Source organism: Tinamus guttatus, unplaced genomic scaffold, assembly GCF_059628265.1.
Source record: "Tinamus guttatus ecotype Peru unplaced genomic scaffold, ASM5962826v1 Tinamus_guttatus_pri_ptg000150l, whole genome shotgun sequence".
Classification (NCBI taxonomy): Eukaryota; Metazoa; Chordata; class Aves; order Tinamiformes; family Tinamidae; genus Tinamus; species Tinamus guttatus.
Window position 1 is genome coordinate 17,139,176 of NW_028288684.1, and position 16,066 is coordinate 17,155,241.

At 41.6% G+C, this 16,066-nt stretch overlaps 1 protein-coding gene across 4 annotated transcripts in view; it reads right to left on the reverse strand.

Moving 5' to 3' along the window:
• Positions 1 to 16,066, reverse strand: part of FAT3 (FAT atypical cadherin 3) — a 378,200-nt gene that overhangs the window by 15,360 nt on the left and 346,774 nt on the right. For all 4 annotated transcript variants that reach the window (XM_088522315.1, XM_088522316.1, XM_088522314.1 and 1 more), the window contains exons 20-22: positions 13,637 to 13,771; positions 12,554 to 12,711; positions 4,257 to 4,725 (exon numbers count right to left, since the gene is read on the reverse strand). In XM_088522315.1, the coding sequence (XP_088378441.1) occupies positions 4,257 to 4,725; positions 12,554 to 12,711; positions 13,637 to 13,771 (762 nt within the window). The remainder of the gene's footprint in view (positions 1 to 4,256; positions 4,726 to 12,553; positions 12,712 to 13,636; positions 13,772 to 16,066) is intronic.

Consider the following 16,066-nt stretch of genomic DNA (forward strand, 5'->3'; position numbering starts at 1 on the left):
AATACCCATATCTTAATGTTGCTAACATGTTTCAGTGATTAAAATCACCATCTCGGTGTAAGCTGATTTTTTTTCCCTCCCTTTGGATTTTAACTTTGTTGATGAAAAAAAAGAGAGGAAATAAAAAAGAGGAGGGCTTCTAAGAACAAGTAGTGGGGAAAGCAGTGGCCTTCTCTCCTCATGTTCTGCCTTCAGTTCTTGGGTTGTTAGATATTTCTGCTCAAATGCTTTATATTCAAATAAAATTGCCTGCTCATATAAGCCATTATTTCAATCAAATCCAGATGTATGTAGGACTGATCAAATTAAAAGGAAGTAACTATACTTATAATTGCAGGTTCTAAAAGCACTTTTTTTTTTTTTTGTGGTTGAAAAGCTTGGCGTGTTATTCAGATTTGATTACAGTAAAGCTTTCCATCACTGTGATTATTCATGTTGTTATTCAAGCAGATAAACATGCACTTACTATTGGCAGAACTGGTATTGCCACTCTATTATTTAAGTTGTGTGACACTTCCAATTTTAAGACCTCACACTCAGGGTCTTATAACTTAGCCAGACTTTAAACATTTGGTTGAATTTTATCAGGAAATTTTGGTTCAAAGAGCCAAGCAGTTTCTGAAAGCGAGGCTGAGGAAAAATACATTGTTTTGTCACGTTTCAAAATGCTAAAAACTTCTTTTTTTTTTTTTAACAATAATAGCTTCACTGACCCACACAAGGGGAGGAACTAGAAAAGCGGAAAAACATGCCCTGTATTTCAGGGATGTGGTTTCCAGTGTCTCCATGAAAACTGCTCTAAATCTGTCCACAGCAGAAGCGTGGCCAGGGATGAGCACGCAGTGTTTGGTGGTGACTTCTCTGACGTTGGCAGCTGTGGTCTCCTGAGCTGCCCAGCAGATTCCTGTCTCTGGGCAACACCTTTGCCATCCATACCGAGCTCTCTCACCCATTTACACCACTGCTCCTGCGTTAGCAAGTTCAAGGTTGCAGCAGACACGTCCATGTGGCAGGGGGACACACTCGGAGCGTGTACAAGTGTGCAGCATTTCCCAAAGCAGGGCCGGAATGTGACTCTATTCCTATTGCTGAATGGCGAAGTAAAAGGTAAAGAGAGGCGATTTTTTATTAATTATTACTTAAATATTACTTAAATATTACCTAGCAATATTGTGTGTATGTGTGAGAGAGTAATATTTATAGGTATTTCTACTCAGAAAGGAAGATACCAAAAACAAAGGGAATATAATTGCAGAGGTCTGTATTTTAGATGACCAGTTTATGCAAATTATATGCAAATCAGACAGAGCCCCTTTGGCTTCAGGCGTGTAGCCCATCACCTCTTTGATGTTATAATGCTGGACAACCTTTCTTTGAACGTTTTCCTTTAAAGGTAGCTACAAGTCTGAGCTTTCTTTTCTTCTCTCTTAATTCCCTTGTAAAGTACCACAGGACTTTTATATGGAAAAAAGGATGCTAACAGTGTATGAAATCTTGTCTGTAAAATTCAAATTACAAAATTTAATTTATTAAAATAAACCCTGCTATTATGTCAAACACTCATTGCTTAGGAAAATGAGCATTCTCCAGTAATTTTAATAGGAGAAAAACATTATAGAAAATATTAGTGAGAAGATTTTGATGAGGCTGAAGACATTAAGGCGGGGAAAGAGGCCTTTGCTATCACAGTACATTTATGAATGCTTCCTTTCCCTCCTTGCCCCCAAAATACTGTTTTCTTTATGAAAATTTAAAAAAAATGAAGATTTACTTCATTTTTAAAAAATTTAAATGGGTTAGTATGCTAACATCTACGCCAGCAAGTACAACATCCTGCCATTCTTAAGTGTACGCTGCAATTTGTGGTTCTGTAACCAGCATTTGCAATACTGTGGGGCTCTCCTCTCTAGGGAATTTAATCACATGGTCTGTTCATACACGGAGCACACAGACACTAGCAGAATTCCTTTGCCTAGTGGAAGCAAAAATGTCTATGACTTCTCCTAGTGGGCCGGTTTACAAAACCACTGAAGTATATTTAGGGCCCACTGCTTTGGAATGACGGCATTATAACTCTCCTTTATTTACACACACTGCTGAGGCAGTAAGAACAGCCAGCAGCTTTTTTCACGGCGGGCAGCAGCGATGTCTCCGCAGGGCAGAGCCCCCGCGCCGAGGCCTGGAGCAGACCCTGCGCCCGCGAGCGCCGCGGACACCAGAGCTGTGCCTGGCATTCCAGCAGGGAAACAGGCCTGGGGGCTGGAGCCGCTAGTGTCTCCCCATCCCCACTGCTCCGCTCAGCTCCAACCGGCACGCACATGGCCCTGGGAAAAGGAATTCCTGTAAAGTGATTTGTTAGAAGGGTTTCAATTTACCCACCATGAGATTGCTGAGCAGTACTGTAAATAGACTCCAGCAAAATCAATAGCCAGAGCTGCTCTTGCACTTCCTAGGCTGCTAGCGTGGTGAACGTTTAACCTAATTTATTAAGTATGGAATCTGAATCAAGCCTTATTACAACCACGTTCATGTTGCTTTCATATTTCTGAGGAATTTAAATAACCTGGTTTAGCAATTTTCTCAATGGCCACAGCATCCTTTTCCCTCAGAATTATTTTCCTTTCCTCCCCTTTTTTTTTGCAGCACTCATTTTGTTTCCTTTTCTTCCCTCTGTGTATTTTTCTTCACCTGCCATCAACCACAGCCAACTAGCAAGTTCAGCAATCAGGACCTGGAGCAGGACAAACTCGAAAGGAGATGTGGAGAGAGCCCCTGGCAGCGGCGGTTTGGAGGCAGCGGAGGGAAACAGGCCCCCCAACAGCCATGGTCACACTTAAAACTCGTGTGTTCCTCCTAGGTAGGACAGGGACCCATCCTGGTGGGCTGGTTGCTGCTGCCCATGGAAATAGCAGCTTTCCTGCCCTATACTCAGGAAGCACAGACAACCCAGAAGACCATGGAAAACAGCTTGACTGCGGCTGTGGCGCTGCAGAAGCCATAGCTCAGATTCTTCATTAAGAACAGGCTTCTGCTGATGAGCAATGCTTACTTTTTGGAAGGAGGTATCAGTTATGTGTTATTACTGGGGATAGCTGCACCTATGTGTTATTTTTCATCATTCTCACCTAAAAGAGAAAGTTTTGAAAAAGTCCATGAACTATATATAGGCCAGAGTTTTGCTAAGGGAAAGATCCTGGATCCAAATCAATGGCCTGTGTAAGACAAGGAAAGGAAAACAAGGTAAGGGAGAAGAGGTGCCCGTAACAACATCTGGGATCCAGAGGAGATGCTAGCTGAGATATCTCAGCACAAGGAAATCCAGGTTGCCTGAGGTTACCCATGTAAGAAATTCATATGTGGGTCTAGACATTCAGATTTGGTCAGATTTCAGCCTTGAAGACTCAATTGTCCTAAAGCTCAGGATGTTCCTAAAGTTTAGAAAGAGATTGCTATGAGCAGCACCACCTTAAAAATTCTCCAATAAAAAAGGACTAAGCAGGTTGGGCACAGAAATCCTCTGGTAACTGGAAAACCCTGAATTTGAGCTTTTTCACTGCTAAGACGCTGACTATTCTCATGGTTCTTTCAACCTGTGCTCTTGATCATATCTAGTAAATCGATAATGCCAAATCACAAAAACCACCACGTAACCATTGGGCGGGAAACTCTGACATAAGCACTATTTAAAGCAATGCCTTACAAACTTTGGATAGCATTACTTGGACCTTGAGGCATTCTGACCTTCAAGGAAGCTTTAGACTTCTGGGGGGTTTATACTGGTACAGATTGCCTATTTTACACACAGACATGTAATCAAATTACTCACTCCCCAAAGGACTAGGGTGTTTGTGGACAGCTCAGCAGTTATTTGTGAGAGCTTCAGAAACACAGAAGGCAACACTGCTGTTACATCTGTGATGGACTTCAGAGATCAACCACCTTCATGCAATATTCAGAGCTGTAACTCAATCCTGAAAACCCAGCTAAGCATTACCAGAATCATAATTCTCTTGGTTTCCATATACATGGAATTATACTAGCAGCCAATAAATCCATTTCCTTCTCCAACACCAATGCCAGGAGAAGGGGCACAGCTTCAGTGTTACAGAGCACGTAGTGTTTATAAACTTGCAATACCTCTCACTTTTAGGGAGTCCGTAGGATTTTCCAAGCATGTTGCCACATAAAATCATCTCTGACAATAAGTAGGAAAAAGAAAGAAAGGTGAAAAATATAAGGTAATGCAAAATATTTACCGCCAGATGGCACGCTCGTACAGGTCCCACCGTTCTGGCACGGATGCCTCTCGCAGGCGTCGGGGTAGAGAACACAGCCAAGCTTTAACTCGGTCAGGCCAACCACTTCTGCAAAGCTGCTGCGCTTGTTCTGGAGCGGCAGCTCGTTGTTGTTTAGGACAACGGAATCCAGGCAGCCCTGAAAGCCACTCAAGACCTGTGTTGTTCTCTTGTCCGTGAGGCTCCGAACGTTGTCCACTTGGACCTGGGCTCCAAAATACACAGAGCTATCCGTGCTCAGAGTCTGGAAATAGAGGGGGGCTTTGCGGCGCTCCACGTAGCTGTCATCGAGGGACAGGCTCGTGAAATTGCGATTCAGCTCCAGGAAGACCGAATGCCAACTTCCATCATTGACAGCCCGGCCAGAAATTCCCAGGATCCCCGGGCCGCTTCCGCAGTCCAACTGGAACCACAGTTTGCCATCCACAATCTGCAAGAGGAAAACAGAAATCAAAGTGCTTCAGACACCCGCGCATCTCATAATCCACTCTCAGGCTGAACCCGCAAACACAGAAGTCTCCTGGACAGTCTGCGTGAAGCGCTCAACCTGTTCTCCTGCATAACACTAAAACAGCAAAATGTAACTTTAGGATCAGGCTTAAACGTAACGTAATAAACGCAAGCCTATTAAGAATTTACACAAAGCCTATCGCTATAGACAAACTGTAGAAATAACAACACACAATCCACGAGATGACTAGGAAAACGGTCTATCATCTCCTTGAATAGGCCACAGGCTGGAAGACCCAAGTTCTGCTCTCATCTCTGCTGCTAATAGCTAGATCCATAACCCATTAGATCTGTAGACCCATAACCCATTCCCTTGGGCAAGTCCCTCCATCTCCGGCTGCTGCTGAATGGGCAGCTCTTCAGGGCAAGGAGCCACCTCTCCTTGGAGGAGATTCCTGAAGCAAAATGATCAGTGCCTGTTCTTTAGCAAGTGATGTTACGTGCTCTGGAAATGCACTTACTCATCCCGTGTCTCCATAATTTTGAGGAGTATCTCATCAATACATGCACTTTTGCCTAAGTGTTTGTAATTTCAGGTTCTCTATTGATAAATGTAGAGCTTCTGGCTGGTCAAAGGCCAGTGACAGTCCAGGACATCCTGGAACTACCTGCTCTCTGCCTACTACACAGATGCTGTGAGATGGCTTCTGTTTTATTTCTCTCCCTCATATTTATGTTCAGGGCGTTAGAGGGATTGTTATGATTTCTAACTCTCCCTTTTGCCCTTCATCCAGGTGGGCGACTGTGAAGGGAAAGCTGAGGAGTGCTAGGCAGTGGGGGAGATGGAGCACTGGAGGGGAATGGGAGATCGTCATTTAATCTGTCCATGTTTCAGCTTTAAAATCAGCAGAGCCCTTCTATCCCTAAAAGGGAAAGTCTAAAAACAAAACCTGTCCAGCCTTGTGAGGGGGCCCAGATGAGAGCTGATGCAATCACCCACAGAGAGAGATGTGGAGTGAAGGCTTGGATCTCCTTGGGTTGGAAATCCTCATGATGTCCATGGCAGAAGGCTGGGGCCAGCTAAATGTAGAGCAAGGGTATAGAGTGCTATTTATTTCCTTCATTAGTATTTTACCCAAAGATTTTAGGTGTCTCTAACAGATGGTAGATAAGTTTAAAATGGCTGACAGAGACAGGAGATAATTTCTTATGACATGTTAATTGGATTGAAGCTCTGTGAAAGCTCTTGCAAATATTTTACCTTTATGTCATGCTCTAGGAAGTATTTATTCCTGCAAGCCCCATCTCAAGACAGTTCTGCCCTGTTATTTATCCTCTGTTAAATTCAGGTGCTGTGTTCTTTTGCAACCTTCCCTGTAGCACACGTTGTGCTCTGCCCCTCTTTACTCAATGCAGCTGCTCTCTTTCAGCAGTTCTCAGACGATGCTCTGTTGAGGGCTGACTAGAGCTTGCTCTACCTCCCTCTTCCAGGTACTGAAACAGACCCATCACTAAAGCCAGTGAAAACACAAACGAAAGAGGAGAGGAAGCTGTTCTTAGGACCTAGACCTATCTACGCAATGGACAGAAGAACCAAAATGACCTCCTCTGTACAGAGATGCTATGGCTGTCAAAGGGCCAATGCAAAATTCCATCAGAGTTTGGTGGCCCTCTAAGATGGCACAGCTAAGGCTTGACATGAGGATGCTGCCTCATGTCCATCTGTCTTTGGCTTTCTAATCTGAATGACTGTATACTCTTTGGAAACTACCTTTGGCATGGGTTGGAGCCACTGCTCAAACTCATCTCCACCATGACCAGCATAGGAGATTTACAAAACTATCCAGAAGAAAGCTGAGAGTAAAATCTTAATTTCTAATAATCTCTGAACTTTCTTTATCTCCTCCCAGACCTCAGTTTTACGACCAGCTGAATCTGAGTTGGTTGCAACCTCAAGTAGATCTGTTGACACCAGACAGTTACGGTGTCAACCACAGCACTCCATGGCTCCATAACTGCTTGAATGGGGCAGACATGGAGATGCCTAAAGAAGGTGACCAATTACTTGGTTACCAATTACTGAATGTCGTTTGTTATTTATACAGTTCAATTAAAAAAAAGCTAACGGGTGCATAGAAAGAGAAGTCTGGATTCATTTTTCATTAAAAAATCTTTTCTCACAGGACTCAACACTCAGCTGTAAACTATTTCTGTAGATTGCAATTGGGCCTATTAGAGCATCTGCTGAGAAGGAATCTTGGTAAAAAAGATGTCCTGATAAACTGGACCAGTTGTCCTCCAGAGACGAAGCAATAGCTTATTTGCTGCCTGTGTAACAAAACAGTCCACAAAACTTTAAGGTGCTGCTCAGGAAGTGTGGTCTGGCTCAATAAGGTTACAAATCATACTGAAAAACACAAGCCACCACAGTATGCTTTGAAAAGCAGCTTTCATCGGCTAAGCAGTTACCTTGCTTCTTACTCTACGGAAACTCTTCTTCTATTGATTGTATATAACATACATTTACCTCCCCAAAGGCTCCTTACACCCCCAAAGAACCCACTGCCTGCATGCCTATTACCCCTATTCACAGAACATGCTTTTTCAATTACCTTCCTAAATTGCTGCACAAATATGAGCACCTGGGATAAATATTACACCATTTATATATGGCAATCCATGATTTAAAAGATTTACCATAAAAATGTTTTATACATCTTTCTTTCTTTCTCATCCATTTTTATTTCTTTTCACCCCAGATGATCTGAGATTCACAGTAAATATATACTATCCGAAATTTTATGTCCCCTTCTTTTTATTGAAAAAGCACTGGTAACCCCCGCTTTAAGCTAGACTGAAAGCCAGGAAAGACAGTCCAAAACTTACACGACAGATATGCATGGGAATTCCTATCGTGCAACAGCCCGCTCGGGGATCTAAAGCAAGTCATTAGCTTCAGGTCTCCATCAGCAACACAGGGATAACGTCATTTCCCTACCTCGCACCAGGGCTTTATAGATAAATACATCAAAGGCTGTGGCATGGTCAGATGCCCATAGTGATGGGGCCATAAAAGGACTTTAATTAATCAGGAGCCACAGGCCTTGCTGTAATGGGACACACAGTGTGGTGGGAGCTAATATTCCCTACTGGAATCAAGCTTCTCTGAGGAGGAGGAAAAGCAGGAACTGCCTGCAATGAGTGAGTAGCCAAATGGGCTGGTATCTTGGCCATGCAGCAGCTCTTCTGGCCAAGGAGGGAGAAGAGGGGTCCCCCACACAAAGGGGTAAAACCACGTCCCCACTCCTACACATGGGACCACCGATCTTCAGCAATTCATCCCTGGTGTTCTTGTCATTCCTGGCAGCCCCTGTGACATGAGCATTGCTGCATGCTCAAAGCAAGCTCTAAAGTAGAGCCTAAACTTCAGTACCAAGAAAAGCTGAGATTTATGTTAATTTTGGACTAAACGAGACACATGCAAGTGAATGTTACAAAACCCAATGACAGGCCAGTGCTCAGGTCCAGGCTTGGCAGTTACCCGAACAATAAAGTGGGATAGCTGGGCTGGCCAATGGCTCAAGTACCTGCGCAGCAGGACAGGAGGACTTCATCTTGGGTGGACAGATAGTTCCCACCAAGCTCGCAGCTGGTGGCCTCTCAAAGCTCCCTGAGCTTAGCTACAGCATCTCTCATTACAGGTATTCGGACAGGGTGTCGGTGGACATGAACACTATCACAGATGCAACACCCCTCACCCGTATCAGATGGGCAGAGAAGGACAAAGAACAGAGAAGGCTCCAAAAGGTGACAGAAGCTGTTACATTTCAAGAGTTTCACTCAATGAGCAAAACAGAGCCAAACGCATATTGTAAATTATATTAGAATATTAGCCTAAGACATTTGGCTAACATCCATATTTGTATATCAACATCGGTAACAAAATGATCAAATGGTTCTTCTGAGACCACGTTAGGCTCACACAGGCCATCTGCAGCCGTACACCATGGATACAGCACGTTGCTTGCTAATGTATCTGGGGAAATATTTTGTTAGCTGAATTACACTTCACATTCATGTGTGTAAAAACGGTATATTTAATTAAAATATTACTTGTTTCAACTCCAGCCACAACTGGGATCATATCCAAGCTTCAGTCTTATCCAGAGTAAGCCATGCAGCAGAAATGCTTTAAAATGCATAATATACACTTAACTGCACCATGTGAAGCTTCGCATTAGCTGCCTATGCTTCTGTATCCAGCATGAGGGGAAAGCCTTTCTTTACCTATTTTTAATTCTCTAAACTTTGCAAAATTAGTGGAATCTAAATTATACTCCATGATAAAGAGAATAAATTTGGGGATTTTCTTCTTGAGTGGCCTTATGATGTTTTAAATTTTTTTTTTTACACAGATGACACATAAAAGAAAATTGTAACACTGTTTTCAACACATGTAATGCTTCCAAAAGGGAAAAAAGGGCTATTGACCTGCATCTCATTTTGCTTCAATTGTCTTAAAAGCAAGAGCACACAACTAAAAGAACAGCCAGTCTCTCCAGATCGATGGATGAGCTGCTTTATTTGAAACAGCTGAATAAATAACACCCATAGTATATTGCATCAACACAGAGTAGCTATATGCTTTCAGTCTAGTAGCAGACAAGCAGTTTGCTCTACGGAATTGATTATTCATCCAAAAAGGACACTGTGTTATGATTATGAAATATTCCAAGCCCTGGAGTTATCATAAATGTATGAGCTTCCAAAATTACGCTGGTCATTTTAACACTGAAAACGATACAGTCACATTCAATTTTAAATAGGGGAAGAATTGCAATGGGGGAGACTTGCCTAAAAAATCAATGCCACAAAATGCCCCAATGGTGGTGGTGTTTTCAGCATATTGTCCCACGGGACCCTACTATGTGGTGGATCTAAAATTCTTCCATTGCTACCTTTGCTTGGGGCTGAGTGCTCTTGAACTGAGCCCTTTGGTGCTAATCTGGCAAGATGCTTAAGTACAAGCTTAAAATTAAGTTACTTGAGTAGTTCCAATTGTCTTTGAAAACAGGAAGTTAAGCAAGTGATTAAGTGGCTTGCAGGAGAGGTGCCAGAGGGCTCACAAGAGCACTGGATCCCATCCTTTATCCTTTATTTGGAGAGCATCTCCTCGTGTTTAATTTAATTGAAAGCAATGCTCAAATGATAACAACTTCACATTTATGGACCTCTGATTAATCCATCTAATGGCCTCATTTCTGAGCACCTCTCTATCTCACAACTTACGTACCTGTTAAAAAAAGCACAAATAAAAACAAAACAAACAAAAACCCCAAAATAAACATCTTTACCACTGTTTTGCAAAAGAGAAACATATGCTTGGGTATAAGATGCTCGAAAGGGAGCATCAAATCAGGGATCCCAAAGGGCATTTCATGAGTGACCTAGTTCCCTAAAGAGAATTGTTACTGCTACATCCCTCGAGCTTCGTGTCATTCATCCATCACACAGCACTTTTATGAAACTCTAGCCTGATGTTCCTCCACTGCACAGCCTAGGAAATCCTGATCTTCTAAAGGACACTACCACTCCAAAACAAACAAACAAACAAACCCCACATGGAATATTCCACTTCTCACTTAAATGCATGTGTTGAGAAACCTTTCTTAGAGGCAGGAGGTAAAAAAGAGCTTGACCTGGAGGTTGATCTCTGAACTCAGAGCAGGATATCCCAGGTCTTGCCACTGCTCCTTTGATTATTTTTTCCCCTCCCAGAATCTTTCAAAGCACAATGTTTAGTTGATTATAGAAAACTGGGATCAGAACCACATAACTCCTACCCCGCAACTAAAATCCCAAAGCAGACACCTGCACTGAAGGGCTCTCATAATCCCATTGCTTTTCCACAACCTCATTCCTTTTTCACTTTTGGCTGCAGTTTCCCAACTTCGTATCGGTTTTCCACCAAGTGCTTATGATCAAGACACTCCTCTAGTTGGAGAGCAGTTTGAGTTGAGCATTTCAGCCCTGCGTGGGCCTTCACACATCTCCCACTTTGCAGCTGAAGACACTAACCAGGTGGCTACAGGAATAGAGGTGGGAGGAGAGGCAAGGAGCAATGCTGGGATTTAACACATTCCAGCTAGGTGTGCTCTCAGCATGTATTTCAGGAAACATTATGAGATGCCTGGATTTCAAATAGGCTTAGACAGTCAGTTTAGCTGAAGAACCTGGGATTCTGGACATTCTTGTATTAATTAATTAAGATCAAAAGTAGTCCAGGCCAGGGGGAGGGCTTTGTCCTGAACAAAACGCTGCTTAAGTTACAGTTCAGTTTGTATTTCACTTTGGCCACCTCACCAAAACAGAACTTAGTAGTGTTTTTACTTTCATCCATATCTTCCTTAAAATTAAAAATAATAGCAACAATAACAAAACTTACAATAACATTTTCAGTTGAGATAACTGGGTAGAAACATAGGCTTGCAGTGCAGTGTGCACATTTCTGGAATATTTGAAATAAAAAAAAAAATCTAGAACAGACTGTTTTTGCAAAGCCATATAATGCAGTCTTGAGCTGCTAAAGTCCTTAATCATGATAGCACTAAGCTCTAAAAATATAAATTCTCCTATAATCATTCTAACACTACCACAGTCTGCTTTTGTATGATTTCCCGCTGTTTTTAAGTGGCATCTTTCCCCAGAACCATTTGTTTTTTGCTGAGTATTTTTCAAAATTAAATTGTGGCATTACATGGCCACATATACAAAAAGCAACCATGATGGGAACTTCAAAGGAAGTCTCCAAGCCTTTGGTTTTGTTTTGTTTTGAACAAAAAGTATATTAAAAACTTAAAACAATGGCTTTCAACATATCTCAAGTAGGGCTTAATTATGTTTCATACAAATATGAGAAATACTGAGGTTCTCTAGTGAATTAAAGGCACTGTACTCCTGCTCATGCAATATTTCAGTGTAACAGCTATCAAATTATTTGTTGCCCATTAATAACTGATCTTGCAATTTTAACATTACCTAACTGTTCACCCCAAAGAAATGTAAAGATGGCAAACACAGACACAGAAGGCTCTATGTCATTTCTTCCCCTGTGGAATTAAAGGACAAGATCAAGTTATGAAGTCAGTGTCTTCATTTCATTCCTTAAAGGCTCTAGTAGAAATACTATATATGCTGACTCTTGGATAACTCCATTCATTGCTACCTTTCCAACCAGTAGATATTCACCATTTCACAAGAAAACAACAAGCAACTAGACAGCATGGAGAGTTTATCAATCCAACAGGCCTCTCTAACTATCCTATGTCCCTCTTGTAAAAAAAAAAAAAAAAAAAAAAAAAGGAGTGAAGAAATTTCCATCTTCCCATTCCAAGCAGCTGGTTTTTGGAATTTACAGTAGTGAAGGCACATTCTCTAACCACAGGATGGACACAGGGGAAGAACAGCTATTTCAGCATGTGTGGTTTTGACTATGCAATCATACAAATAGCTAAATCTTCCATCCTGTGCAGACTGGCTCTTGCATGCAGACACACATCCTGTTCCTATAATGAACAGCACCCAATGGAGCATTTTCCAAGCAGACTACTACTAACAAGCTGCTTTTTTGTTTATTGTTGTTGCTGCCATTGTCAAAATTGCTGTTTTTCCCTGTTACCATGAAACAGATTAGACGTCATCTCCTAAATCTACGGCTGAAATGAGACCAACATTCCTCAAATCAAGAGCCAACAGAAAACAAATAATCAGGAAAAATAATTGTGGAAAGGATAAGTTATTTTAATTACCTTCAGAATTATACAGGGATTTGCTCTGGTGTACATTATAATCCCATTGCTTTGCAGGGTTCGCAGACGTAGAGCCAACTTGAATTCCTCTTTCTTGCTGTTTTCAGAAACTCGGTATTTAATGTAACTATTCCCAGCAAAGCTAAGGGATGTGTGGCCTGAAATAAATATTTTGAAAACACACGTTCTTTTATTGACACATGAAATAACTCTACAACTGTCAAGCTAATTAAAGAATTTATAGAACTAATGAAAATATTTAGGAAGAAACCTACAAATACAACCCAACTTTGATGGAGAAGACAGCTTGGACTTATTGCAAATAAACATTCAATTTTCAAGGAAAATTATTTCTGAAGGGTTGAGGGAAAGATCTATTTATTTCTTTCATAGGAAAGAGGGATTTCTCCAAGTATTCAGCATTCATAACATAATCTCCCCCTGGAGGCACCTATCTCTCCTTGCTGATAATGCAGGGAGTCAAAGATGACCATGCCTGTACCTCAGGCAGTTGAATTAAGGGTGTAAAATTGTGCTGGTAGATGCCAATCAAACATTTTCAAGGAGTGTGGAAATACTACGTGCCCTCTGTCATGCAGTCCTGGATTCCCTGAAGTCAACGGAAAGGCTCCATTCCAGTTGGCTCTTTGTAGCCTAGGGACCAACAAAGCTGAAAAGAACTAACAAATGTCCTGAAATTTTTTTCTTTTCAGGATAGTGTACTGTTTTCATTAATAAAGTTTGGAATTTTGCTAATCTCACTCATAATTACAAGACTTAATTAGAACTTTGCCCATGGCAGGAAAACATCTGGCAGAGCAGCCTCTAGGCTGCCCCTTTTTTCTCAATAGCCTGTTTTACGGATTTGGGATTCCCAGCGGAAACTGGATCATGGTCTTCCCAGAGAGCCATAGCTGTGAAGTCAACTCTTGTGCGAGGCTCATAAACAGATGCCTTGAGTGCCAGTGCTGAGAAGCGCTGGGCGCTTCCGTTGACTTTAGTGGCATCTCTACCTGCAGATTGACAATTGCAGCCCTTGGTTGCTCAATTACATCCCCTTTTACCCTACTGTGTGCCGGGCACCTGAGCATTCGCCAAGCTTTCCTGGTGGGCACTGGCAGACGAAAGGTCTCCGGTTAGCTTCGTACCCCACACACTGCATATCCCCTGGACACGGCTTCTCCAGACAAGGATCGTTGGAGCCGGGACACAGCCCTCCTGCAATAAATTAAAATACTATTAGAGATGCAATGTGAAAAAAAAAAGCGCCACATTCTCTTTAGCAATACAGTGATGAAAAGAAGACACTTACACCTAAATACAAGCCAAGCATGCCTTAAGAATATGAAAAATAATTTAAATCTTCAGAGATGCCCTTTAGAAAAGTGCGTTGCAAAACAATTATGGTTCTTCTCCAAAGGCTGCCATAGGCCCCGTTGTGTACAAAAACAACTATTTTGATCAATAACTGCTTCATAATTGGTGTTGTGACCATCAGGCCAGCAATTTACTCATAAATCCTTGTATGCAGAGAGTTCAGGGATATGAAATGGAGCAAACAAATGACTTGGAGCAACACAATTCCCTTCTCCCCAGTACCTCCATGTGAAGTGAGTTTAGGGAGAGAGCAGATCTCCGTAGGAGACAAAACATGGAATGGCCATTCCCAGGCTCCAAACTGAAAGAGAAATGTTCATCCTTATCATGCACAGGACACGCTACCAGGCTCATCAAAAGGCAGAGCCAGACTTGCCCAGTCTCCTTGGTCCTCCTGGCTTTTCTCAAATCTCACATCCTATTGAGCCCCTCGCCCAGGCTGCAAAAAGTGTATCCTCCTGTTTTGCTGAATGTAACAACCCAAGTCCCATTGCATCTGCACCTCCCTATGTCTGGGCAAGAATTTGCTTTGGACACTAAGAACTCAAACTGAAGAACTCATATTTCTGCATGATGCAAATGCCTCAAGGCACTTCAAAACTTTCTAAATTGTTAACACTTAACAAATCCTCGGGTTTGGATACAGATTCTTATTTAATATTTTAAAATTCTCTAGATAAATCTGTTTAGTTTGCTCTTTTCTTAAAAGATATATAAACTGTCTACAATATTGCAAAAGACAATACAGCTGCTCATGCTAAATATATCAATTTTTATCTACTTTCACAATGGCTATTTTTTTTGTGGTTGCTATAGAGAACTTAGTGCATGCAAAGTCTACTTTTGGGTGGTGTGAGACATCTATGGAAGTATATGCCTGTAAGTGCAGACAAAAAGGCATTCCCATCCTTATTTTTGTGGATCCATGACCACGGTTTGAGCACAGGGAGAATCAGTTGCTGACAATGGACAGGATTATCTTTCTTTGCTCATCACATTCATTTATTTAAAGTCAAACAGGCAGGCAATGATTTTAATGATTGGAAATCAGCACCTCTCCACCTGCTAGTTTTTGAACACTAGCTTGTTTGTTTGCATCAGAATATTAACATTAGTCCAACGCTTTAATTTTTGAACACATGTATTTAATGCACAATTTATAAAGGAAGAAGTCAACTTGTAACAGAGGGAGTCTCCTAAAGTAGTGGAAGAAGGAGTCTAACTCTCACACTTTAGCACAAGCCAAGCAGGGCTCAGCCTAAGTGTAGCTGAAATTACCTGGCACTGTAAGTATTCTGTGGAAAAAGACAAATGACTACTGTAGGTTTCAAAGTGGACATGGGCTGCATACAAATATAGCAAGGACTGTAAATGTCTTGCTTGATGTACAGCACAGTCAATTTAATCTTTAACATCCTCCTCTCTTTTGCCAAACATTTGTTTGAGAGCTCTGTGCAGTAAATGATTTACAGTGCCGTCTGTACCACAGTTAGGAAATGATGCACAGCAATCTTTATTAATCAGTTTACCAGGTTACATTAACAGCAATAACAGCAGCAATACACAGCTATATTTTAACTCAAGTCCTACAGAATCAAGGGTCAAATGACATTTAACAGGGTTTTGCACTACAGAACTATATTCCCTAGAAATCTAAGGTCTACAGAATTTAACAGACAATGTGATCCTTTCTGTAGCTGGTTTTTAAACTGATTCTCCAGAACCTGATAGTGTACAACAATTATTTTTTAAATTATATCAGGCAGTGAAATAATCTATAGGCTTGTGATCTCCTAACTGTTTCTGCAGGCTATTTTTAATTCATCTTTTTATGATGAACATACAGCATAGCACTGTATACATGGTAGATCTCTTCTCTGAACACACTTTAGCCTTATGTAAGGTTGTAACCCAAGCGAGCCTCTCTGTAGCTGACAAACAGACAAGTCATTTGGACAAAACCCCACAGCTTGTCAGTACGTAGCAGAAAAGGGACACTGAGACTGCAGATGTTTTTGAAATGTTCACAACCTGTAACCTAGGACTGTATCTTTGACATGTTTGACATTAAGCAATAAATCAGTTGCTTACTTTGTTATCAATCTCTGCCAGCTTTTTAGCTGATTCAGACTCTGA